Source organism: Clarias gariepinus, chromosome 14, assembly GCF_024256425.1.
Source record: "Clarias gariepinus isolate MV-2021 ecotype Netherlands chromosome 14, CGAR_prim_01v2, whole genome shotgun sequence".
Taxonomy (NCBI): Eukaryota; Metazoa; Chordata; class Actinopteri; order Siluriformes; family Clariidae; genus Clarias; species Clarias gariepinus.
The window spans coordinates 13,897,310-13,923,667 of NC_071113.1; the positions used below are offsets into that span (position 1 = coordinate 13,897,310).

Here is a 26,358-nt window from a genome sequence, read left to right on the forward strand (position 1 = left end):
ATGCTCTGTTAAGTCTTTATAACAGCTCTAATCTGAGAATTTCGAGGCTGGTGGTCTTTATGAGAGACATCTTCATCATGGTGCTTCATGGGTTTTGCAAATGCACTTGGCAATCCTGTTCTTGCAAGAACTATTGACCCTCATGTCTTAAAATAACAACTGACTGTTCCATATGTGTTATTTCATAGTTTTTTTTAATGGGGTGGGGGGGTGGGGGCAAAGTATTGTTCTACAGTGTAGACAATAAATCCAAACTTGTGTGTGAACTTTTGACTAATGCTGTTTGCTATTCACATTTCCGCTGGGCGGTGAGTTGTTTACTTCGAGACGAGAAAAACTTGTAATTTGTGCGGTCGCGTGTTTGCGCTCGCGGACGGCGCGTGTGAGTTGTGACGTGAGGACGTTTGATGTGGCTCCGCCCACGCCGGTGTTTGTGGAGCGGTTTAGTCAGACTGAATCCCATTCAGCCCACGGTCTGTGCAGCTCACCGCCCAGCCGAGATGTGCACACGGGGACATAATAACCCCGCTCTCGCTTCCTGAACGCGTTCGGAATAAAGAAGATATCGGTTTTAGTGAAGACTGAAAGCCTTGAGGCGTTTGTTTCCCAGCGGTCTAACGTCCACACCGCGGTGACCCGAGAGCTGAAGAGTCAGAGAAAGTAAGTACTGTACTGTGCATGACTTACAGAACACTCAGTCTGATCCTGCTGTACAGCGCTGTGCATGCAGAGTTTCTTCCAGCTGATACAATATATATAGATATCTTGATCACAGTCTCAGTGCTGCTCATGAGAGATGCTTTATCACAATATATAAAATACAAATTTTACATTACATCTCTTTCTCTTTATCACTGTCTTCGCATTTTCTTATTATTTATCCAACCTATTTATTGCATTCAGGAAGTTTTTTGTTCTGACCATATTTATTTTGAGTTTGTTTCCTTCCTTGTTGTATATATAAAATAAATATATTTATTTGGTCAGCACGGTGGTGTAGTGGTTAGCACTGTTGCCTTGCACCTCCAGGGTCCAGTTCCGATTCCTGTTTTTGTGTGCATGGAGTTTGAATGTTCTCGCCATGCTTGGTGGGTTTCCTCCCACAGTCCAAAGACATGCAGATTAGGCTAATTGTTGTTCCCAAATTGCCCGTACTGTGTGTGTGTGTGTGTGTGTCCTGCGATGAATTGGCATGAATTGTACCCTGCCTTGAACCCTAAGCCTCATGGGATGGGCTCCATTCCCCCCCTAAATACAGGATAAAGTGGTATACTGTAGATGATGAGTGAGTGAGTGATTTATTCGGATTGAATTAATACGGGCGATATTTTGAGATGTTAGCACTGTGGCCTTGCACCTCCGAGGTCAAGGGTTCGACTCCTGCCCCGTGTCTGGAGTGTGAAAGTTCTCTCTGTCCTTGGTGGGTTTAATTTGAGTACTCTGGTTTTCTCTTACATATTGCCTGTAGTGTGTATGTGGGCCCTGTGATGGATGGCACACCGTGACATGAGTACACTGAGAGGCCTCCTGCAACCCTATACAGGATAAGTGGTATAGAGAATGAATGCGTGAATGAATGAGTGAGTGAGTGAATTAATACTCATAACAGTCTATTTGCCTTGACTACATTTCTCCTTAGGAATTTTCCCATTCTCTGGCATTCTCAGAGCAATACACCACAGTAATCAGCAACGCACAATATACTATTGTAGAGTCTGTCAAAATAATACGGCAATACCATTAGGCTAGAAATATAACCCAGTGGCTCAGTGTTTGTGGAGTTTGCATGTTATCCCCATGCTTTCTGTGTTTTCATTTTTTTTGGTTTTGTCTCACAGCCCGAAGAAGGCTGATTGGTGGTTACAAATATTATTGGGTGTGTTTTAGAATATGGAAGACATCACCGTGATGGTTTGGCTCCCCATTCAGGGTGTCCTGCATCTTGTGCCATGAGTTCCCTTAAAAAAGGCTCCATATGCATGTTAAGCCGTAGGTTAAACAAATACTGAAGATATCTGAAGGTATAAAAGTACTTGAGAAGGAACCACCTCGAGGAGGAGGAGAGGTACAGTACTGTGAAAGATTGTTTTACATGGCAATATGTGTAATGATAAATAGAACCTAGTAAAAGCAATGAGGCATGATCTAGTTTTATGAAACTCTCATTTGATGTTACCTGCTAAATATATTCCTTAATATTTTTTGCTTACTTTTTGCTCACTATTTCAGAACAAAATACATTAATTTGCGCTTTTGGTACAACCACTTTTTTTCCATATTTTTTAGTCCTCAGTTTGTTCACCTTCCAATTTCCACCCACCAGCCAGCACTCCCCATTATACACCTACCAACTGGGCAGGGTGAAGGCTAGCACGTGCTTCCTCTCATACAGGAGTTACCAGCCAACTGAATTTTTTCAAACTGCTGCTCATGCTGCATGGTCTGCATGGACGTATCACACTTGGATGAAAGCACTATCTGCCATTATCTCCAAATATGAGCTCACAGATTTTAGTCTGCACTAGTGTGTGTTAGTGTTACTGTGTTGTGTGACATCTCTACCACCCAGAAAGCACAGCTAATTCCACTCTTGACTCCCAGCCACAGATGGCGTTGGCATCATCATCAGAATATAAATTCCCAATGTTAGTCCAAATTTTTTTTTATTGGAAAACTCAGAAACCCAGGACACCTACTGTACCTTTTAGCTGTGCACTTACTACAGTACCATTTTTTTGGGTCAGGTGTAAATTACTGACTATAGCAAATCACTTGCTGTGCACAACCTGTCACCTCTCTCTCCTTATCAGTAGGGAGGATACACTCATAAGATTCCCACTAACTGGAAGCCCAGAAGTGACACTCACATGGATGTATGTGTGTTCTTGTTAATTATGGTTCAGATGCAGTAGCTTTGCTTGGGTGTTCAAACACTATATGCATACTGTAGACTTGATAGTGTAAGACATGTTTATATTTTGGTGCACATGGAAGACATACCATTATATCATATACTGTAGAGCTGTAGCACTGTGCCTCTGTGACTGATGGCATTGGCCAGATAACTTGAAGAGGTTTCCAGGGACGAGTTACTCAGAGAGGTAGGGACAGGTGGAATGTTTCTTTTGGGAGTGTGCGGAAAAGGATTAATGTCTATTTTTTATTTTAAATCACTTGGAATGTGCATGGAATACATTTACAAAATTAAATGCCCACCCGAAAATAACATCTTGTGGGCAGATGTGCAGAAGGCAGATCAGAATGCAGCTTGGCAAAATGTAAATGCGTTCTTATTGATATATCCACTCTCTTTTTATATAAAGTTCCGGCTGAAGAATTTGAACGTTGAGTGTCATGTGGAATTCGTCTTCAGTCCCTGCTCCCACGACAAGCTGCCTTCATGTGTTGCTTTACTTCTGCACTTCACCTTTCACAGCTTAATACTTTCTTCCAAATGAGATGATGACATCCATCTTAATTCAGCCGTAACACATACGCAACACGCTGATCTGCTTTTCGTTTCGTTATTTGACACACGTTACCTCTAGAATCTTATTTATTAGATTAATTTGCAGTAGTTATTCTAGACGCATTTTCTCCTTAACTCTGTTAGCACGTTTTGTATGAGGGATTTAGTGAAATGTCTATAAACGTATCATAAATTGGAGTCCAATTTTTTTACCCAGTGCATAGTCTGATTTCTTTGTGTTTGATGAATTGACTTGTCTCATATAAAACAGTTACAGTTTTATGGGAATAAGTGTTTTATTATGACTTTTTTTAGGGACTGTCTGTCTCCTCTGAGTGTTCTCACACCACTACCTCCATTTGTGGTTGCACAGAATATTGGGTTACTACCAGTGCAGCATCTTCCTACTTCATTCTGGTAATTCTCTGAATAAAACCGCTGCATTTACATAGTCCCTTCTTATTTTCTTTAGTAAAAACATAGTGGTTATGATCCATAGTGTCTGCATCAATCATAGTCAGTTAATTCTCTAAATTGCAACTTAGAAGAAACATACGAGTGATGCCAGAATACATTTAAACATAATCACAAATCATTGCACAGTGAACAAGAGCATCCGTCTGAAAATGTGTCAAAGTTCTTTTGCAGTACTTAAAGTTATGCAGGACTAGTTCAGACCCATCCTGCACATCGGATACCCATAGTTGTGAAACGTTCAAATCAGAAGACATAGTAGTATAAGCGTTAGAAAAGCTTCTGAACAGAGCAGAGAAAAGACTGTTTTGTGATTGCTCACTCCTTTATGTGGGTGTAGTCTGGCTTATGTTTTATGCCAGGCCACATAGTCACTCAATAGGTAGCTCTGCAACAGTGTTTCCATGGCATTGCGTGCATTTTTTCCCCCCAAGCAGTCTCTTTCATTATCCTCCACACCACGACGACAGCGTGACTGTTTTTGAATGCTTAACCGAAATAAAGGCTAGCTTCAGAAAGTACGCTGTAAAAACCTTAATAAAATGTTTCAACTGTTTACAGTCTTACCATTGGGTGGAACATTGTATCATGCTATTAGTCATGCATTAAAAAAAGTGATGAGCGGAGTTATTAAAACTAGTAGAAAAAAGTAACACGTAAGAATGCCAGAATGGGGGAATTAAAATGGTTATGTGGGTATTCTGCAGCATTCTTTAATTTCACTTAATGCCACATTTTTGTTCTTGGCTATTTCTCTCTCTCTCTCTCTCTCTCTCTCTCTCTCTCTCTCTCTCTCTCTCTTTCTCTCTTTCTCTCTATATATTTTTGCCCCCCTTTAATGTCAGTCTGCCTTGTTTGGTTTTTAATCCCCCTCACACTTTTTTAACATTTTTTTTTTTACACATTTTCATACCCACACATTCACACACCACCAACTACTGGGCGGTAACTTCTGTAATACTTCTTTTTTCCGGGACTGTGGTGGGTGAGATGGTCCTGCACTGTATGCCAGCTTTGTCTCTTTCAGCTTCAGAAAGAGAAGAGGGAGAACCCTGACAAGTCTTGACATGTTTCTAACAGTGCTGTAAATCAAACGTTGATTATTTGAGGATATTTTTTGGAGCAGTCGCTGATCCCATGTGGAAAGAAGCACATTTATACACTCATGCACACACACACACACATACAGACAGCATGCGGAACACCACATTCACCCCACTGGTTTGGGAGAAATTGATTATCCCCATATGGTGATTGTCTGGCAGTGGATGAAGTAAGACATCAACATGAATTAAGATATTACTAATAAACATGGATTTTGATTATCCATGATGAGTTTAAAAAGACACTCTGTGCATGATGTCTGTGCAAGAATTTAGTTTAATTGCATTTTTAGTTTAAATAAATTTATTAACCACTGACAGAAATTCCTAAAATGCTGATTCAAAGCTTTATCTGAAGCAAGGTTCTGTGTTCTTGATGTTTGGGAAGCTGTTTGACAGGTTGCTATTTCAAAAGATTGCAGTGAAATAGCAGTTCTGACAGTTCTGACAAGACACACGCTGAGTCAGCAGCTAATCTTCTGAATGTGCTGCTGCTCTTTCACCTGACTGGTAGAAAGTGTAAACACAGTGGATAAAAAGGCAGGTTTACTGGTGAAACCCAACCTTTGCTTCAGGTCAACATTTACAGAAAAGGCCAGTTCTAACAAGCTTCATTATCAGTATTTATTTCTAATGAATTATCCACACTCTGGCTGTAGAATTTATTTTAATGAGCTTTTAGAAATGACAAATACACAATTTTCTGACGAAATCACCTTGCTTTTCGCTACACATTGTCCATCTGTCAACAAGCTTTTGTATTCCCTCATTAAAAATGGGGAATGCACCACTGTTTTCACTTCTTCATCAAGAGTGAATGTTTGTCCTTGTAGGGCTGTTTTTAGGGGACCAAACAGGGAAAAGTCTGGTGGAGTAAGATTAAGACTATAGGGAGGATGCTGTAATACCTTAAATCTAAAGTTTTTGCAGAGTGTTGGCAGAAGTGAGCGGATGTGCATCGTTATGCAAGATCATAAGACCCTTGGATAGCAGGCTTCTGCATTTAATCCGTTTAAATTTTCAGCTCTTCAATAAGCATCTCGCTGTAACGAGCACTGTTATTGTTGAACCTTTTCCATAATAATGTTCCAATACTGGCCCTTGAGAATCCCAGAAAACTGTATACTTTTATATTTGCGTACTTTGCCATTTACTCTCAGGCTCGTAGTGATGAATCCATGTCTTGTCACCAGTAATGATTCTTTTTAAGAAACTTCCACCTTCCTTAGAGTATTGGTCCAAATTTTGTTTGCAGATATGCAAACTTCTTTTTATGCTCTTCTGCGAGTTGTTTCAGCACCCGGTACACCCTCAGACCGCAAAAAACTAATCACTGCACTCTTCACTTCTTCCACGCAAATCACAAGTTGGGGTGTCAATTTTTGCTTGCACCGCAAGTACAAATGAACTGATGTAACACGTTTACATTTGCAGAACAGTGTTTTTTAAATATATAATTTTTCTTGTATGCTGAAAAATTTTAACATGCCCCCTTTTAAGGGGGAAAACTGAGTCTATGGTCCACTCATTTGGCACATAAAATATTGGGACTTACCTTCCAAAGTTATTAATTAGCATACTTATGTGGAATATTCTTTTTTTTAAATGGCAATTCCCTCTTTCATCAGGGCTGCATCTGTGCTCAATTAAAAATGTATTTGTATACAGTGCAAGCCAGCAGAGGAAGTGAAGTTCACAGCTTGAAGATGCTTCATAAAGAGCTCCATTGTGGAAGGAGCTCTTTCCCAGACAATACTGTGAAACACTCCACAGAACTTAAATAGCTTCACAAAGACATAGGCTTAGCCCATCTGCAGTCCTAAAGATGGAAGGGCTGTCTGTTCTCTTCTGATGTGAACCTGCTTCCTCCGCTAAACTCACCATGACGGACATTCAGACTAAAAAATATTTATTTCCACCCACTAAACACTAGGAGAGACATGATTTTTTATTTATTGTAAAGGATTAGCTGACAGCTCAATCATGAAGGTGCGTGTGTGTGTGTATGTGTGTGTGTGTGTGTGTGTGTGTGTGTGTGTGAAGTGTGCATCCATTCCATCCCTCTAACCAGGATGGAATGGCTGCTGAAGATGGAAGAATAAATGAGCAGTCGAATGAACCAGTGGATTAATGGATGAAATTGATTTTCACAGCATGTGTTTGGGCTTGTCTGTGGCATTCAGTCAAAGAAAAGAACTGGAAGCCTGATTGTTAATGGATATTTAAAGGGCATGTGACCCACAGCTCATTTATTTGTGGCAGAGGAAGAGGTGTTTTGCTTTGTTTTTATGATGACATATGTTACAGTAGGCTGCTATGCCTTAATGATTTGAATCCATTGCTTATGCTCTAATTTAAGGCTTCCACATTTTTTTGTTCCTCCAGTGCTAAAATGCAATAATAATCCAGATCTAGTTTCATTTCAATATTTAAAAAAATATATACACACTCTACCATCATCTATTTATTCAACTATGGCTGTTATTTTCATAAAAGTAAGGTTATACATGTAATATGTTAGTTGTGATGCTATATGAGGAAGTGAACCATAACGTCTCTATATCTGAGTGAAAAAAAAATCATCTGATGGTACCCTAGCTTTCAGAGTTAGCAGCTTTAGCATGCGGGTACCAGCTTATTGTTTTGGCTACGGTTGACTGACTCTGTCTGTCTCCTGAAGATCTCTTTGCTATTTAAGGTTCATTGAAAAACAGATATATCCACCTCATTTTACCTTCTGGTCTTAAGAGCAAAATCACAACAAACAAAAAAAAAATCTTTTTTGCAGCACATTTCATTCCTGTGGATGTGTGGAGCTAGGGTTTCTCTTTAGGCTGAAGCAAGTATCCAAATTCAGACAGCTGGCGTTTTCATACAGTGAACAGTTCTGGGTGGCTAATATCCCACAATCAAGTACAGATAGCCCACACAGTGTGTCCTCTTTAACGCTGAGTGCTCCAGGCAGCCATTGTGCTGGAAAGTATTTAAATGGAGATCACATGTTGTTTAGGCATACGATTCAGACACTCCTCACAGCTTCCTCCAACCGAGAAGTGGCTGCTATCCAGTGAAACAATGGGACACTTGTCAGCAAGTGAGAAGATGGACCTGGAGGTTTGCCATGACACCTCTCAATGCCTCTGGGTCTAGCAGTATTAATATATTGCCTATGTTTCTCATGTTTCATCATATAGTTCTTTTAACTCAGTGCATCTATGCGGTTTTAGAAGAATCATATTACAGCTGATTAGGAAGGAGGTAATATTATCAGGGGTTATTACTGTCACAAAATACTGCCTAAAATTAGATATCGCAATACGGAGGTCATCACTTATTGTTGTATTGTCAATTATTTAAGTATTTGTTGATTAGACTAAATTCTTTTGAAGTGATAAATAAATATTGACAAACTTCCTTTGAATAAGATCATTTTTTCAATTATTTGTTGTTAGCCTAGACAAATACGTCGAAATACAGAATGGTACAGTACATTTAATAGTTAAATATTGCGGTTTAAATTTCCATCTTAAAATGTGTAAAAATAATCTCATTGTGATTTTTATAGTCAAATCGTGCAGCCTTTGTTCTTTTTGACCTTACAGTATTTAGTCAGTGTGCGTTTGTCAAACAAAACTGGTGTGATAATCGAATGCTATCAGCAGACAGACAGAATCAAGCATCAGGAAAAGAACAAATTGACCAATTTTCTCAGTCTCACTATCAGTAGGCCGGAAGAAAAAGGGATGAAATGGTCTAGAACAACTTTGCCTGTGTTAAAGTATGTGAGGCAGTTCCTAGCATGTGTGTACAGCACACTGCCAGGCTGTGTGCCCAGACTAACAAGCAGATGAAAATCTATTTCAGCGCCCACTTTATTGGATCCTTAAGGCACACAAAGTTTTTTTTTTTTTTTTTTACAAGTAGCTCAACTTGCAGCCAAATCTGTTATTATAAGTATCAGAAGCTGGGCATTTTCATATATCGTTTTTATTTTCACTTTTCAGGTGGTTTTCATTTATATATTTTAATTGTCAGAAGTCAATTCATTTATAAAGAAGGACTTAGTAGGTTGTATAAATAATCTTGAAACAGCTGCGTTCAGCTAGGTGAGATATAATTTTTCAAATATAACTTCCCAAATTACAGGCATGCGCAGTAATATAGCAGAATCAATACATTTCTATTTAATCTGAATTACTTATTAGAATATTATTATAATTTAAGAAAATTTAAAATTATGAAAATAACATAACTTACAGCTCAATAGCTTAACAAATTGCAAAGCATTGTGCTCCTTTTATATATCAGCAGAAATTACTGTAACCCTTTTGTATAGCATGTCTTTTTGCAATGCATTGTGGTCAGGTGTGAAACTGATAAGATAGGTAATTCAATGGTTCACAGCCTCAAACGAGCAACGCATTCTCACAGAAAAGAGCACATCTTTTTTAAGGGGTGGTTATTAAAGTTACTGTAGACTTCCTTTCAATTTAAATGAATTTGGCAATTCACACTACACTGACATCCTGTCTCATCAAGTCATTGAGTGCATTTTATCCTCATTCTGATGTTTGATGTGAATTTTGATGTAACTGAATTAACCAAACAGTATGTGCATTATTTTATGCACTGTGTTTTTGCCTCATTTGATTTATTTGATAATTGCATCAATGATTAGGAGTGCATATGTTTCTATTAAAGGTGGCAGTAAGTTTATGCATAAATATAGAGTATCTGTCATAGCGCATGAATTGAATCCTCAGTTCCGACTCAGTTAAGTGTTTTTAATGTAAGAGCATCTGTAGGATGTGCTGGTAAAAATTTCTGATCCATAGAACCCCCATCTCGCAACTTACAGGACTTGAAGAATCTGCAACTGATGACTTAATGCCAGATACCACAGCATACCTTCAGAGGTCTAGTGGCGTCCATGCCTCAATAGGTTAGGGCTTTTTTTGGTGGCAAAAGGGGGACCTACTCAATATTAGCGGTTATGACTGCCTGGTGTATACAGGGCATTTTCCTTTTGGTGTTGGTCACTGTTCAGCCTAATAGGGAAAAACACAGAGGTGGACACTGCTCACAGGAAGGAAGTACTTGCCAAGTGAAGTCATCTATCACTGTCCAGAAATCAAGGACATCTGCTCTAACGCTCCCTAAATTCCCATTTAAACACACAGACCCAACATCTCACCACAACATCTGGCCTTAGTAAACACGCTGGCCTGCATTACAAAACAACATAGAGCTCCTCTATCAAGAGCGAGGGTCAAACATCATGACAGAAAGCAAGCCAATATTATGACGGAGGGATTATTATGGAGTATGCACTAGTGCATCCAGATGATTTAAAGGAAACTGATGTCAAAGATCTCATATGCATTTGACGTTATACAGAGCAGGTCAACTGCATGGTGTTAAATCCAAGAGGAAGTGTTGTTTCTTTCTCAGTGGCTTTGGGGCATTTCTCGAATTATACATAACATTTGAAAAACTGTAAGTGCATTTCTCAACGTAATTAGTAAAAACATACAGTAATACCTGCAATGGATCATCTGCAAAAGCATGTAACAAAATACAGTATATAGTTTATCTCTCAAAAGTTATGTTGAACATATGTCTTATTGTTTACGAACAAGGTAATAAAAATGCTTAGTCATCTTATTAGTATAGAAGTGCAAGTATTTTCAAATCAAAACTATATATAAATATGGCTGTGGAAAATAGACACAGTATTTGTCTGTACAGCATCTATCAAAATAAAGTACAAACTTACACAATACTGTGTGTCTAAGATTAATTGTAAGAGGATGAACAGGATTCACTTTTATGCTTTTTACTGATTGTACTGTAATTCTCTAACAGGTTTTGTTATTGCTGTACAGAAAAGAAAAAGAGGAGACTGTTTTACACCAGGTGGCATGGTAGCATAGTGGTTAGCACTGTGACCTCAAACCTCCTGGCTCTAGGGTAGGTTTCCTCTGGTGGCTCCGGTGTCCTCCCACAGTCCTAAGACATGTAGATTAGGCTAATTGGCGTTTCCAAAATCCCCGTAGTGTGTGTTGGTGCCTTGCAATGGACTGGCAGCCCATGCGGAGAGTACCCCAGTAGCTTGTGTGCTGTTATTTTGCTGCAACTCCTGAATTTCCTGTCTGTCAGGCCACAGATTCTCTTCCACATCACAATACATCACTGAAAGAATATTTTGGAACGTCTTATTCACACTCTGTAGAAGTCTGTTATAACATCCTCACATACTGCATCCATGGCAGCCATGAATTTTAGAGAACTGGTTCATCATTAGTTGATGGTTTAAACAAACCTGTTTTTTGCTGGAGTCAAGATTCACCTGAGAGCAGCTTTCAAAAAATGTCCAAAAAATATATGTGACAGATTATGACAGCTGGTGCAACCATTTTGCATGTAATATGGTATATAATGTTTTAACGCTTTGAAGTTTTGGGTACATTTTGATTAACATAAGCAACTGATAACAGCAGGACAGTTGTACATAATCATTTGCATTGACGTAAGAACGCATTTGCAATGTGTTTAAATGAATGTGAAATTGCTTTTATTATGTGCATAAGAGTCAGGGTGACATGAAGTTTATAAGAGTTGTTTTGAAAAATTTGGTTCTGAGAAATCAACCAAATCGACTGAGGAAAACACCTTATTTTCTCTCATATGTTCTTGTCTCGTATGTTCTTGTGTTGGCCAGTAACAATGGAATGTAAGAATATCAGTGGATCCGATCAGAAAAAGTAGAAAGTATATTGTCATCAGATACTATTACAGTACTAACACTGGGTAAATTACATTTTTATTTGTGCAAAAAAGACTCTGTACAAAGGACGAAGAAATAAGAGATCAGAGATCCACCAACAAGTGCAGAGGCAAATTATTATTATATATTACTTTACAAAAAGAAAGTATGCTTGGAAATAAGTTACCTTTGTCAGTTATTTATAGTCACAATCAAGAAAAGGTCATTCCCTAAAGCACTATGTTTCTTTGTGGGGAAATGTGGTTTTCAGTAGGATGTGGGTGAGATTGTTGCCGAGGGATGCTATTTCAAGTTTTGTTTTTCCTTGAAAAAAAAAAAAGTTTGGTTTGTTTTAACTTTAAAAGTATGTCTTTAAAAATATACATTTGCATCAAACCAGAGCTGGTAAGATGACATTTTATGCTGTCCCATCCTTCACTGTGGCTAGTTCCATGGACCATTATCCGAAAGACTTGAAATAGCTTGCGGTAGTCAGGAAGACTGGATGGTAAACCAGTTGGTGTTGAATAGCACATGGTATGTTGGCTTTGGCTGAATCACTTGGACGTTCGGGTTTTGGACCAAGTCATTAAAAGTCAAGACAATAGTTCCAGTAACAATAGTACGAATCATGCAGTTTTTCCCTCCCATTTCCTCGCCAGACCGTTCGTTTGAATTTCAAAGCGCATGTCTGAATGATTACAACAATATAAATAACACTATTATATACATTTTTTTGAAGATGGTTTTCGATCGCCTCTGAACATCTCTGAGAAGGACTGGAAGACCCATTTTTTCGAAAATGAATACTCTAGATGTGTCAATTACCATTTTTGCTGGATGGAAGAAATCTCCATCTGGCCATTTATCGTGCTTTGTGTGACAGTGACTGTTGTCTGAATGTGTCTTTCATTACTCATACAGTACAAATGCAATTTTTGGCCTATTGAATAGGACAGGAGAGACTGAGTGGCCATTACATGCTGTGTCTGGCATTTTATGAAATGCTCTTTTGTTCATTATGGTGCTCGCAGAATGAGCCTTGGGTCTGTTGTGCTATTCTGATATGTCAATGGGCTTTCTCAAAAATGGTGAGAACCTGACATGGAGCAAAAATGTACAAAAAAAAAAAAAGTATCATAATGAATTGTTAACATATTGTTCTTCAACTGCACCGTGGATGTGTCAATCAACCAAGGCTTTATTGTTTTCACTTTGATAAATATTTCACTTACTCCTACATGACGGCTGTGCATGTGATTGTGATTCATCGTTTTTTGGCACACAGAGCTTGGGAGGAAAATCATAATCACGCTACAACTATTCCTCTTCTTAGACAAGATTTTAGACTAGGTATGTGGCACTTTTGCAGCTGAAGTCATGACATCTGCCTGCCATAGTCCTGCCCACTTGTGAACTGTGAAAGCCACTTTAAGCTACAAAACTAACTAGCTATTGAATTCCAAACCTCTCTTTAACCCCTTAGGGCACTACTTGGTGTGTGGAATTAGGGATTGTACACGCTACATAGCATACTAGCTTGGTATTTAGATCTATGTGGGATTCAACTGCAAAACTGTTAGTTAGCTTTTAATTAAAAGGCGTGGAATGTCAGTATTAATTACCAGTAACATCATTTTAACGTCTTGAGGTAGTTTTTGTGTACTGTATGCAGTGGAAAATACTGGTAGGCATTAAGGCTTTTGTATGCGTTAAGTTTACTTACTTGCTTGTGTACAGAAAAAGGCTGTTTTCCACGTAATAATATAAATTACTTGTGTGAAATTTGGTAGGCTCTGAGCTTTAACTACATTCATAATCATCCCCAGAGGCTTAAAGTATGGGTCTTGTTTCAGACCGGTCTTCGCAAGTTCCAGTACATACAGAACCTTGGTTTGTGAGCCCCCTCGAGGAGACTCACCTCATTTCATAATATCACCGACATGTTAAATAAATAGGCTAATGCTACTATGCTACTTTGTTTTTGTTTTTTTTGGTCTAAAATACACCTCGGATGTAATCAAAAAAAATCTAGCGACTATTGTAAGGGAATGGTACTTCTGTCATATGCTATTGTGATTGACGTCATGGTAGTTGCTTGTCTGCAAAAAGTCTATAGCTCAATGAGGAGTTAAAGGGGAAAAAAAGGAAAATATAAAGCTAGGAACAAATATTATTCAAGCCAGTGCTTTATAAGTAAGTCAATGCAAAATTTATATGGCAGCCTTATTGTTGTTGTTACCTACAAATGGATGTAATTCTATAAAAACCAGGTAATGACATATCTGTATGGATTAATGATATGTCAGTACCCTCTAGTGGAAGTGAAGAGAGAAACCAAAATTGTCTTCTTTTGTTCTTATAAGTTTTACTGCATAAACTTGCACCTGTTTACTTGATGTTTGCAACATTAATATATTGATATATGGTGTATAATTTTTTTTTCCCTTCAGAGAGGTGAAAATGAGATCAGCAGTAAATCAGACAATCAGTCCTTAGAGTGAGAGGAAGAACACACAGCTGTATGTGCAGTGAGGACATGCTGTCATCCTACTACCAGATGGAAATAGGGATTAGGACATAACTCCTCATAGTCCTGTGATGTGTGTGTGTGAGTGTGTGTTGGTCAACCACACAGTATTTGTGCATACTGTGAGTGCTTTGCATGTACGCTGAGTGTTTTCCTGTTGCTCTCCACCTCCAGCTGGCAGACGAGGGGAGGGGCATTGAGCATGGCTGAAGCTGATGAGGAGAACAGCGGTCAGCAGCGGAAGAAGCCACCATGGCATTATCAGGAAAGCCCCAGCACACAGGGTCCCAGCGAGGAGCTGAACAGCTTCATACAGGTACTGAGAAATGAAACTGAAGGCTTTTAGACTCAGTTCTTTTTCTTCAATATACTAAGGTGATTAATATATACAACACACACATACACTCACCCGCGTAGAGAGGATTCGTTATTCATTACTGACATGAACAAAGCTTTACACACTGGTAACTTGCACTGCAATATAAGTCAGCTATTTTTAATTAAATGTGACAAAAAAAAATTCCTGAGTGAGTTTACACACAGCAGCCCAAACCCAAGATGTATTTTTTCTCCAATATAAAATTTATTCAGTCTATCACAATTTAGTGTGGAAAATTTGTGTGCTGTTCCCACTTTCCAGCCATGGGCACGTAACAGCCTGTACCTGCGCAGTGCCAGTGTGCCCACAGAGAACATCCCACTCAGATACCCGATAGTGGACCCCTACGCCTCTCGAAGACCCTCGGTATTACGCAAACCCTCGCTTTCACAGACCATCAAAAGGTACGATATAGTGGATTCTGCATTTTTTTTTCACAGGGTATAACATTTGAGCTACAAAAACACTCCAGTCAGTTAAATCTACAGTCAGGAAAGAGCAGGAAGAGCATGTTTTGTGTTTGTTTTTTTATATTGTTTGTTTTATTTATTTGTGAGGTTAACATAAGCCCGATATGTAATAAACAATATTTTAACACCCTGTTATCTCTTTTTATGACCAGATACTACTTGCATTATTACAACTGCGATTAGATTACACATTAAATCCCATCTGTACTGCACATGTTACCATCTGTTGTAGCATTCACTTTCTTGCTGACTTTCTTTTATTTTGCTGCAGAAAACATCTTTTTCCTTGACGCTGACCAATCTTTCTAAAATATTTTGACTTCTTTAACGTTCTTATTGTAACCATTTAACGTTTAACTTCTGCTTTCTTTCTATAACTTCTATCTTCTAACCTCTCAACTATTTTCTTTTCCCTCTTTTGCTTGTTTTTTTCGTCCATTTCTCTTTCTCTTGCTGGGTCATGTTTTCAGCCCTTCAGGGAAGAGGGTACACTTTGAGCAGATGAGCACAGTGTTGGTTAATGGCCAGTGCTCGTCTCAGCTGGAGGCCACCAGGCGCCAGTCGCTACCCCATATTGTTCTCAGGTACTGTAGTGCTTTGAGAAGGGTCACACACTCTCTAGTCACAACTGATAGCCTGTCACCCCTTTCATGCTCATTGTGTTTCTCACTCACACATGGCTCACTGAAAGATGTAGTCCAGATCACCATGTGTTCACTGGGCTGTATTTTTAGCTCTGCTGTTTGGTATGTTTCATGGAAAATGAATTAATCTTTGTTAGAACCATGAGACATGTAAATATATAGCAGCACAGAATACAGCTGTGCCAGACCAGGCAGGCTCTGAGTTATGTAAGCACTTCGCTCTTTCTTACACATTGTTTTCATCCTCAAAGCGTGGCCTATGATCTATAGAAGTTGGGAAGTTTTTTTTTCTCACCATTACAGTGCTATAAATTAGTACCACTATTATAATAGTTACTATAGTTCCACCGCTGTACCCCATTTGAAGCATCATTACACATTTGCCTATATGAATAATGTTTTAACAGGTGGATTATGATAATAAAAAACTATGCTACCTTCATGAATGGAGATTTTTTTGCACTGCCATCTAAAGGTTTTGAATCTCTTAATGCAGATGACTTGGAAACAGGGTTAAAAAAACCAGATGTCTTCATAGCTTACCTCTGCCTCAGTGGGCTTTGACAGGATTGTAGATTAATTATCTACTGGTCCCAGAGCGTGTGGTCTGTCTGTCTTCAAAGATATGAAAAAGAAAGGATAACCTGGATGAGATTGCCATGTCTTACTAATGTACATCCTTACTAGAGATGGTGGGAAAAATTATTCAGTTATGAACTGTGATTGTTTTCTCTGCCAATTTATGTATCGCCACACTGACTACAGTATTTATTTATTTATTTGTGTATATTTGCATTTGAGGTGATGAAATGTTGCTATATGTTATCATATCATCATATTTATAAAATCATGATACTAACAGAATTGCAATACACATTGACATTTAGGTATCGTGATAATATTTGCTCCCTAGTGATTTCCATTAATATGGCAGACACACACTTTTAAGAAATTAGTTAAACCTGTTTAAATGCTGATGCCTGATTCATTGTATCAGTATTAACATGTCCAGACTGCTGCTCTAATTGCCTTAAGTCCTCTCTGTCATAGCAGACCTACTGTCAGTAAAGCTATGCATACAGTAGGTACTGAATAGCTAAAATCATTTCAGGTTCAGTATTTACACAAGACGGGGTAGCTAGCAGTGAGATTAAATCTGAGAAATCACTCATCGTTAAAGTACACCACACAAGACATGTCTCACTGCCAGAGCTGTTCAAATTGTGGCAGTCTTTGTAATGTCCTTGGGTTGATGACAGTCTGAGCTAGGCCATCATGCGTTCAGTATGACCTTAGGCATGACATTTCAGGGACTGGCAAATACAAACACAAAGGTTAGTGGAAGGAAGCCTCAATGAAGCCCCCTTTGTTTTATTTTTTTACTTTTTACATTACAGTGTACTTTGTACACTCTGTGCATGAAGTATTTATCCCTTTATTTGTTTGTTTTTTATTTATTAGATTGCTCTTGTGCATGGGCTTCACCTAGCTGGCACACAAAGCATATTAACAGGGCAGGATTATTACTGTAACCACTAATTGAAACGATGTTACTATAATGGAGTTAAACCATAGAGCTTTGATTGCAGCACTGAACCTATTTTGCTTGACTCTATATCCCCCTTTCATCATCTTTCTTTTTCATGTGTTTGTGGAAAAGGCTAACGATTCGCATGCCTGCCTAATTGAATACTAAAACTTCTAGACAAAATTCCCTTCATGCATTTTTGTGTAACTTTTATAAAGAATGGGGTGCATGTGGTTTAATATTCTATAAATATAAACCATATGATGTCATGCTTGATGTTTGTCCATGCAACAGTACCTGATTTAATGCATACCTGCTCTGATAATCACATAAGTCTGAGAATATGCCTCAGGGCGGACAACAATGAACTTGACTCTCATCTCCACCCCTACATTTTTCCCTAAAAGGCCTTCTCCAGCTGGACTCTGTAATAACATACAGCCTGTTATTACTGAGTGTCCTTTACTCTAAACACTCCCTACATCCTCCCACTCTTTCCAATTTACTCACACAATAAACAGAGAGAGAGAGAGACAGAGAGAGAGAGAGAGTCTGAGACAGGTTAGTCAACGTAAATAGAATAAAATCATTCATGTACAGTTTTTGGACTAACATTTTTGTTTGTAATGGTTATAATTCAGTTTTTATAACCATGGTTTGACTTGCAAAAACTCACAAAATTAAAAAATATTTCAGATCAGTTTTAATGGCAAGTGCTTGACTAGTGAAGAGTGTTTTGGTTTGTTTTTATAACAGATGAAGCAGCATAAATTCCTGATCATTAGCATGAAGGGAAGTAAATACCATGTAAGTGTTCCACTGTAGTCCTTACATTGCTGTTGGGCTGTGCTCACTATCCAGGGGCACTGCAGACTGGTTTGGGGTCAGTAAGGACATCGACACCACTCTGAAATGGCAGAGGAAGAGCCTGCGCCACTGCAACCAGCGCTATGGCAAGTTAAAGCCACAGGTGCTCCGGGAGATGGACCTGCCCAGCCAGGACAACATCTCCATAACAAGCACAGAGACTCCGCCGCCTCTTTACGTCCCTCCAGCACACCACGGCATGCAGAAGGTCAGATGCTTATTATTGCTAGGTACTGTATATTTTTTTGTACATCTAGTGACATACAGGAATTTCTTCTTGTGTAGCTGTTATAGTGTCATGCTTAGTGCACACAAACTGTAAATAACTCTCGCACATTTGCACAAATAATCATTTTTCACACATTCAGATATACTGAGATGTGTCTCTCCATTTTCTTACCACTTAAAAAAAAAATTCTGGTAGGCGGAATGGCTATACTAAATTGCCCTTAGGAATGAGTGTGTGTGTGAATGTGTGTCTTTATGATGTCTTGTGATCCATTCGTGTTTTCTTGCCTCACTCCCAGTTTTTCCAATATAGACTTTGGATTCTCTGTAACTACAATTGAGATTAAAAAAAGATGAATGAATTAATGCATTTTATGACATTTATTGACATAAGGTTTTGATCAAATTATGTTGGCGATCTGACATTAAATACCAAACATCTAAACTCTATAGTATCTATATTAATTATACTCTTTATTAAAGATGTGCAAGTATACGTAACTCCATCACTACTGTCATGATGTTGTCAAACATTTTTAGAAAACTCTGACGAACATCAAAATAAAACACACTTTACTCAAAAGGTATATACAGTACATAACAAAAATCTACAGTGTATCTCGATGCATTTCCCAAAGACATTTATAAAACATGTATTAAAAGCTTCAGTTAGCCTGAATTTTAAACACTTTTGGGAGTGTTGCCATTTTTCCAGTGAACCTCGCTTGACTTATGGCTCTGACATACTGTAGCATAAATACATTGTCAAATACATAAATACAACTACAAAAAGTCACTTAATGTTTTAATGTAAGTAAATTGGAAAGTCTCAGAACCTCACGTAAAATTATGGTATAAGATGGAAAATATACACACACACACACACACACACAAACATGTGCAGTTTCTTGACACTGATGACCTCTTCTCTTGTAGATTGTGGATCCATTGGCACGAGGCCGAGCGTTTCGTAACATAGATGATGTGGATGCTTTCACCGGTACTTCTCTTACCCCTGGAGCCGTCTCCCTGTGCTCTCTCACCAGTTCCCGTTCTGGCTTTAACCGGTTGCCGCGCAGGCGCAAGAGAGAATCTGTGGCCAGAATGGGCTTTAGAGCAGCCGCAGCTCTTATGAAGGTCAGAGCCAGAGCTGACCCTGTGTCTCAAATACACAGTGAGGATTAGGCTGAGCTTCAAAACTTTTAAGAATCTCTCTACTACATTGCTCAGATAATAACCAATAAAACATTTTAGGGAGGAAACAAATGAACTCACCTATACAAACATATTTGCATTTTAAGGCGTGTTTGCTTTTGTTATATTTGAAGATAATAATGATCATTTGTGTGGTGAAGATTATAAGGTAGTGGTGATAACATTGATGGTGCTTTCAGGGTCGTTCCAATAAAGATGGCACAGGGCGTCGATTATACAGACGCAGCTTTGCTGTAAACAGCTACATGGACGATGACACAGGAGAATTCCTAGATGAACTGGACACCTCCTTTTTTACAAGGGTGAGCTACTGATGTTCTTCCTGATCTATGTTCGAGTTCCCTGCCAACACTGCCCTCCACTGGCCATTCAATGCAAAAACACTCGAAAAATAAACTAAAACAAACACTAAAACTGTTGTATCAAATGTTTAAAAAAGTAATATGAATAATGATCTAATTATGTAAATATGTAATGATTAAATATTACATACTAGCTTATTGATAAACATGTCCACAATGTAATAAAACTTATTCTATTCTATTCTTAAAGAGTCATTGTTGACTGATGTTGGCTGCAGTGATCTATGGCCTCAGGCCAGTGGTCTTTGTTATATCGCTAAGGATCCCAACCTCTTGCAACCTATAAATGCACACACAAACACATCCAATCATACACTACAACATTAGTCACTAGACTGTACGGGAACACTGGAGTACACCCAACAAGCACGGGAAGAACACGCAAACTCCATGCACACAGACCAGATTTGAAACTCCAACCTGAAGGTGCCAGGCCACAGTGTGCTAACCACTATGTCACTGTACCACCTCAATAATAGTTAAAGGCTATAAAACATAATTTTTTTCCTTGTTAGAACTGGATGATTTTTTTTAGATGTCCTAATGACTGGCAGTGGCGTCTACCCACCACTGTTTCCACACTCTTTATACTTTTTCTCAGAATATGGGGCTTGCTTAAAGTGACAAAAATAACATAAGATTACACTTTGTGTGGGTCTGACTGCTGATTCATCACTTCTAATAAAAAAAAAAATCCAAAGCTTTATAAATAGTACAGACCTGCATCATACTGGTACCACACAAAAACCTCTGTGCTAAAATTGCTCGGTCACTAAGCGAGAAAAAGCCTAAGTAGGATGGTTAATCACTTCAAGATCCTGAAATCAGAACTTTATTTTACCTTCTTTGTCGGTACTATTTACATGAAAGGCAAAAATCTTCTTTATGCTAAAAAAAAAAAAAGCAATGACATTTCCCTGCTTCTTATCAAACATTGCTTTTTAATGTCACGTTAGAGTCACAAGCAGGAAAAAGGCACTCAGCAAAGAACCACCAAAAGTCACTATGTATATTCCTTAATACAACACAAAGTTTATTTATTTGTTATTTTTAATTTTTTTAATTTTGTTATATAGTTGTATAGTTTTGTTGGTAAAGCTATAGGGTGTACTCTGTGTGTACCATATTTCAAATTGTTAAGCAATCACCTAGTTTCCTGAAATAAAGAACACATTTTAATGTGCGTAGCACACTGATCTCAGAAGCCACACTAAATATCAAAAGCTACTTATTGATGTTTACTTTACTGGGCTTTTAAGAGTACTGTGTTCTCATACATTATGGTAACCTGGTAGCAGAGCTGTGTAGTAAAGCTGTTTGTGTGTGTGTAGGATGGACTCGTACATGAGGAATTATCTACATATGCAGACGATGTGTTTGAGTCGCCCTCTGAGGCTGCAATTCGTGAGGATGATGCAAACAAAGTGCCCTGTGAGACAGGCTTAACAGGCAGCCCGCTGGGAAAGCCTGAGTTAGAAAGAAGTCACCTAATGCTGTGAGTCCCCATCTCCCTCATCCAAACAAAACACACACACACACACACGCACGCATGCACGCACACATGCACACTCCTGACCTGGTGTTTGCATATGTATAAAGTTTATTCATAGTAACACTGTCACCATTAAACAGAGACAAACAAGTCTAAGAATCTAAACACTTACTAAATGAGCAATGTAGTAAACTTTAGACTTAACCATGACATCACAATATTACTGGGGACTGAATGTTTTCCATGTATGGACCGCAAGTGTATTTTCTTCTCATCGCTGTCTCTGTAGGCCACTTGAGAGGGGCTGGAGAAAAGGGAGAGATGGATCTCTTGTCCAACCTAAAGTGCGCTTACGCCAGGAAGTTGTGAGTGTGAGTGGCCAGAGACGGGGTCAGCGCATCACTGTGCCCGTAACAAAGCTATTTGCTCGTGACAAACGCCCTTATGGCTTAGGAATTGTAGGACGGCTGACCAACCGCACGTACCGCAAGCGCATTGACAGCTATGTGAAGAGACAGATAGAAGACATGAACAACCACAGGCTAGTACTTTTTTAACATTTTAATAAAATACACTAAGTTACATACAGGGGTTGGACAATGAAACTGAAATGCCCGGTTTTAGACCACAATAATTTATTAGTATGGTGTACGGCCTCCTTTTGCAGCCAATACAGCATCAATTCGTCTTGGGAATGACAGAATCAAGTCCTGCACAGTGTCCAGAGGGATTTTGAGCCATTCTTCTTGCAGAATAGTAGCCAGGTCTGTAACCTGATGCTGGTGGAGGGAATCGTTTCTTGACTCGCTCCTCCAAAACACCCCAAAGTGCCTCAATAATATTTAGATCTGGTGACTGTGCAGGCCATGGAAGATGTTCAACTTCACTTTCATGTTCATCAAATCACTCTGTCACCAGTCTTGCTGTGTGTATTGGTGCATTATCATCCTGATACATGGCACCGCCTTCAGGATACAATGTTTGAACCATTAGGTGCACATGGTCCTCCAGAATGGTCCGGTAGTCCTTGGCAGTGACGCGCCCATCTAGCACAAGTATTGGGCCTAGGGAATGTCATGATATTAGCATCGGCTATACCAGCTCGTTGTACATTAACCCTGTGGAGCTCCCAACAAACAGTTTTGGTGGCAACAGGACACATTTAATTCTGCAGTGAGTTGGCCAGCTGTGGTTTTATGTTTTTTGGATACAATTTGGGTCAACACCCAGATATCCCTTTCAGACAGCTTCCTCTTGCGTCCACAGTTCCTCCTGTTGGATGTGGTTCGTCCTTCTTGGTGATATGCTGATATTACCCTGGGTACCGTGGCTCTTGATACATCACAAAGACTTGCTGTCTTGGTCACAGATGTGCCAACAAGACGTGCACGAACAATTTGTCCTCTTTTGAACTCTGACATGTCACCCATAATGTTGTGTGCATTATATATGTCTTATATATATATATATATATATATATATATATATATATATATATATATATATATATATATATATATACAGTATAATGTATAATTTGTATATAATGTAAATATAAATCAATGAAGATTGGCCACCAGGCTGGTCAAACTTGGGCATGAAACTTCCAACACTAAATTAGCCAGTGATTTAGTTTCATTGTACAACCCCTGTATTATACCTTTTTATCTATTTATATATTTTTATAGATATTTGGATACTAATAAATATCTAACAGATTTTGCTTTTATTTCATCCTGTAGGCCTTTCTTCACATATTGGATAACATTTGTACACTTACTAATTACCATCCTGTCAGTTTCGATCTATGGTATTGCACCTATTGGCTTTTCCCAACATGAAACTGTTGATTCTGTAAGTCATGCCTGCTTTGTGCATTTCAGTTTCTTTTACTTTGATTACATATATGATTTATGACTTGCTTTTTTTCATGTTCCAGGTTTTAAGAAATAAAGGCATTTATGAAAATGTCAAATATGTGCAACAAGAGAACTTCTGGGTTGGACCAAACTCAGTAGGTTGCCATGACCATCTTCTCTTCACTAATGATCCAATGCTTGCTTAGTCGTGTGGAACAAACTAATTAACTACACTATCCCATCTTGGCTGACAGGTGGCGCTGATTCATTTAGGAGCCAAATTCTCACCATGCATGCGCCAAGACCAGCAGGTGCATGACCTAATCCAGGAGAAAAAGGAGAAGGAGCGCCACTCAGCCTGCTGTGTCCGAAATGACCAATCAGGCTGCGTGCAGACCTCTCAGGAAGAGTGTTCAGTCAGTGCCATTATTTACTCCCTCACTGTGCGATGTGGCTGTGCGAATACATAAGGCTTAGATTTACACAGTGTTTTTGGGGCATGCGATAGGAGAATATTTCACTATGTAAATTTCATGACAAACAGAATATTGTAATGCCTGCTATAACCTACATTTATTTATACTTTTATTTAATGTCTACAAATATGTAGTGTTTAACACGGTGATGTAAAACAAGTCAAAACAGAAAGTCCTCACAATACCTACAGTATTTCATTATAATGTATTGTCACAGTTTATGATTAATGTAGCCTATTAATATTATGTAGTAGCTCATAAGTCTTTCTGTCTACATTGGCAGAGTACATTGGCTCTCTGGGTAAAGTGGCCTCAGCACTCAAGTGCTCCATATCTCGATGGCAAATTGCGCAACTATGGCTCAGTTTGTCACCAAGACCCAAGGTAATGTGTTATAAGCTTTATTAATGAAGTGGTAGAATGATTCAGGCATGTGACTGATGGCTTTGTGAACTGACATCAGGACTTGTCTGGAGCCAGCTTCTGTCTCACCTCATGAATGGCCTGATGACATCACCAAGTGGCCAGTAAGTATGACTCAGTCCTAAGGACCTGTGATTGTAGTACGCTTTATTTTTATTTTATTTGGAAATGATTTGTGATATGGTTTGCTCTATTATTCGGAATAAACGTTATGCCCCTGCAACCTGTATTTTTTTAATATGCGTTGATCAGAATTCATTGTGGTTACAGAAATGTCCTGTCTTCTTTTAGATCTGTACCAGCAGTGGAAACCACACGAACCTGCCACACATAGACTGTGTGATCACAGGCCGACCATGCTGCATTGGAACCAAAGGAAGGTAAGGGTGAGCTACATGACTACACGACTTTTTTAGCCACCCTTTAAATCCCTTCCGTGCATAAAATGCTTTTTTAAAATTTATTTATTTTTCCAGGTGTGAAATCACATCCAGAGAGTACTGTGACTTCATGAAGGGCTATTTTCATGAAGAAGCCACACTTTGCTCCCAGGTACATTTCCCTGCCTCCTACTGCTACTGCTATGAGAGTGTTAGCAACGCAGCTTAATGCTATACTTGTTTTGTAAACATATAACAGCTCACACTCGACATAGCCAGCAGGGGGTGTACAAAGCTGCAGTCCTGTTGAACTTGTTGAACATAGTTGGTCCACCACTAGGTGGAGGTTCAAGTGGCAGTTCTCTAAAACATGCCTTTCATCAGGTGCACTGCATGGATGATGTGTGTGGCCTGCTGCCTTTCCTCAACCCAGAGATACCAGATCAGTTCTATCGCCTGTGGCTGTCTCTCTTCCTGCATGCTGGGTCAGTGGAACATCTGCTTCGAAAAATATCACCTTCTCAATTGCCTTTAATGTTTTGTAATGCATCTATGAATGATAACTTATGCTGAAGCTTAAGTTATAATTCATATAATTTTATAAGTTTATAATTAATATAATTATTTAAAAATCTTTTTTTTAACAAGGATTTTGCACTGTCTGGTGTCTGTGTGCTTCCAAATGACAATTCTGAGGGATTTGGAAAAACTAGGAGGGTGGCTACGAATATCCATCATTTACATCCTCAGCGGTATTACAGGCAACCTGGCCAGCGCCATATTTCTTCCTTACAGAGCCGAGGTCCCGTCATTCTCATACACTTTCAACATCTGTGTTATTTAATTTGGTTAAGCACACAATGACCTAACTAAGTAATTTTTATTAATTTTTTTATAGGTCGGCCCAGCGGGCTCCCAGTTCGGCATCCTCGCCTGTCTGTTTGTAGAGCTATTCCAGAGCTGGCAGATCCTAGCACGGCCATGGCGGGCCTTCGTCAAGCTGCTATGTGTGGTTCTCTTCCTTTTTGCCGTTGGCCTGCTGCCATGGATTGACAACTTCGCCCACATTTGCGGTTTCATCTCAGGCTTCTTCCTCTCCTTCGCTTTTCTACCTTACATCAGCTTTGGACGAATGGACATGTACCGCAAACGCTGCCAGATATTGGTCTCTCTCGCACTCTTTCTGGGAATCTTCTCCAGCTTCGTGGTGCTCTTCTATGTTTATTCAGTCAAGTGTGAATGGTGCGAGCTGCTTACCTGCATCCCTCTGACAGACAAGTTCTGTGAGAAATATGACCTCAACGCTCACCTCCACTGAGGCCTTAGAGAGAGAGAGAGAGAGAGAGGAGGAAATCCAGAGAAAAAAAAAGAAGAGAATTGTGAAAGGGTTTCCAGTCCTCTGTCTCTAACTGATATTATTTGCTCTTTTAGAGTCTGTATTATTCTGTACTTTTTACATGCACTCAGTGAAGGTATTCATTTTATAGTCTCAGAGAAACGTTCTCCCTGGGGAGGAGAGGTGATCTAACTGCCTCTAGTGCCTTGTTGATCAATACCAACTGCTGCCATATCTGTGTTCCATTAACTCTGAGCACTTTTGTTCTTAACCTGTAATATGTTCACCGCTACTTGAGTGGTGATTGTTTGGTAGTGTTTTAGCTACCCTTGTAATACACAGTACAATAAGAGTAAA

The 26,358-nt window shown here is 39.0% G+C and overlaps 1 protein-coding gene across 2 annotated transcripts; it reads left to right on the forward strand.

Annotated features, from left to right (window-relative positions):
* Nucleotides 1–452: 452 nt before the first annotated feature.
* Nucleotides 453–26,358, forward strand: rhbdf1b (rhomboid 5 homolog 1b (Drosophila)). 2 transcript variants are annotated; one of them, XM_053511026.1, is made up of 18 exons: nucleotides 453–660; nucleotides 14,517–14,658; nucleotides 14,983–15,125; nucleotides 18,225–18,438; nucleotides 19,395–19,595; nucleotides 19,853–19,975; nucleotides 21,367–21,530; nucleotides 21,817–22,068; nucleotides 23,270–23,381; nucleotides 23,467–23,541; nucleotides 23,641–23,802; nucleotides 24,146–24,246; nucleotides 24,326–24,389; nucleotides 24,577–24,665; nucleotides 24,762–24,837; nucleotides 25,050–25,150; nucleotides 25,314–25,467; nucleotides 25,564–26,358. In XM_053511026.1, the coding sequence occupies exons 2-18, from the start codon at nucleotides 14,545–14,547 to the stop codon at nucleotides 25,981–25,983; spliced, it is 2,565 nt and encodes an 854-aa protein (XP_053367001.1). In that variant the 5' UTR covers nucleotides 453–660; nucleotides 14,517–14,544; the 3' UTR covers nucleotides 25,984–26,358. The 2 variants fall into 2 exon arrangements, with proteins under 2 accessions (XP_053367001.1, XP_053367002.1); XM_053511027.1 differs by lacking the exon at nucleotides 453–660 and adding an exon at nucleotides 14,312–14,423.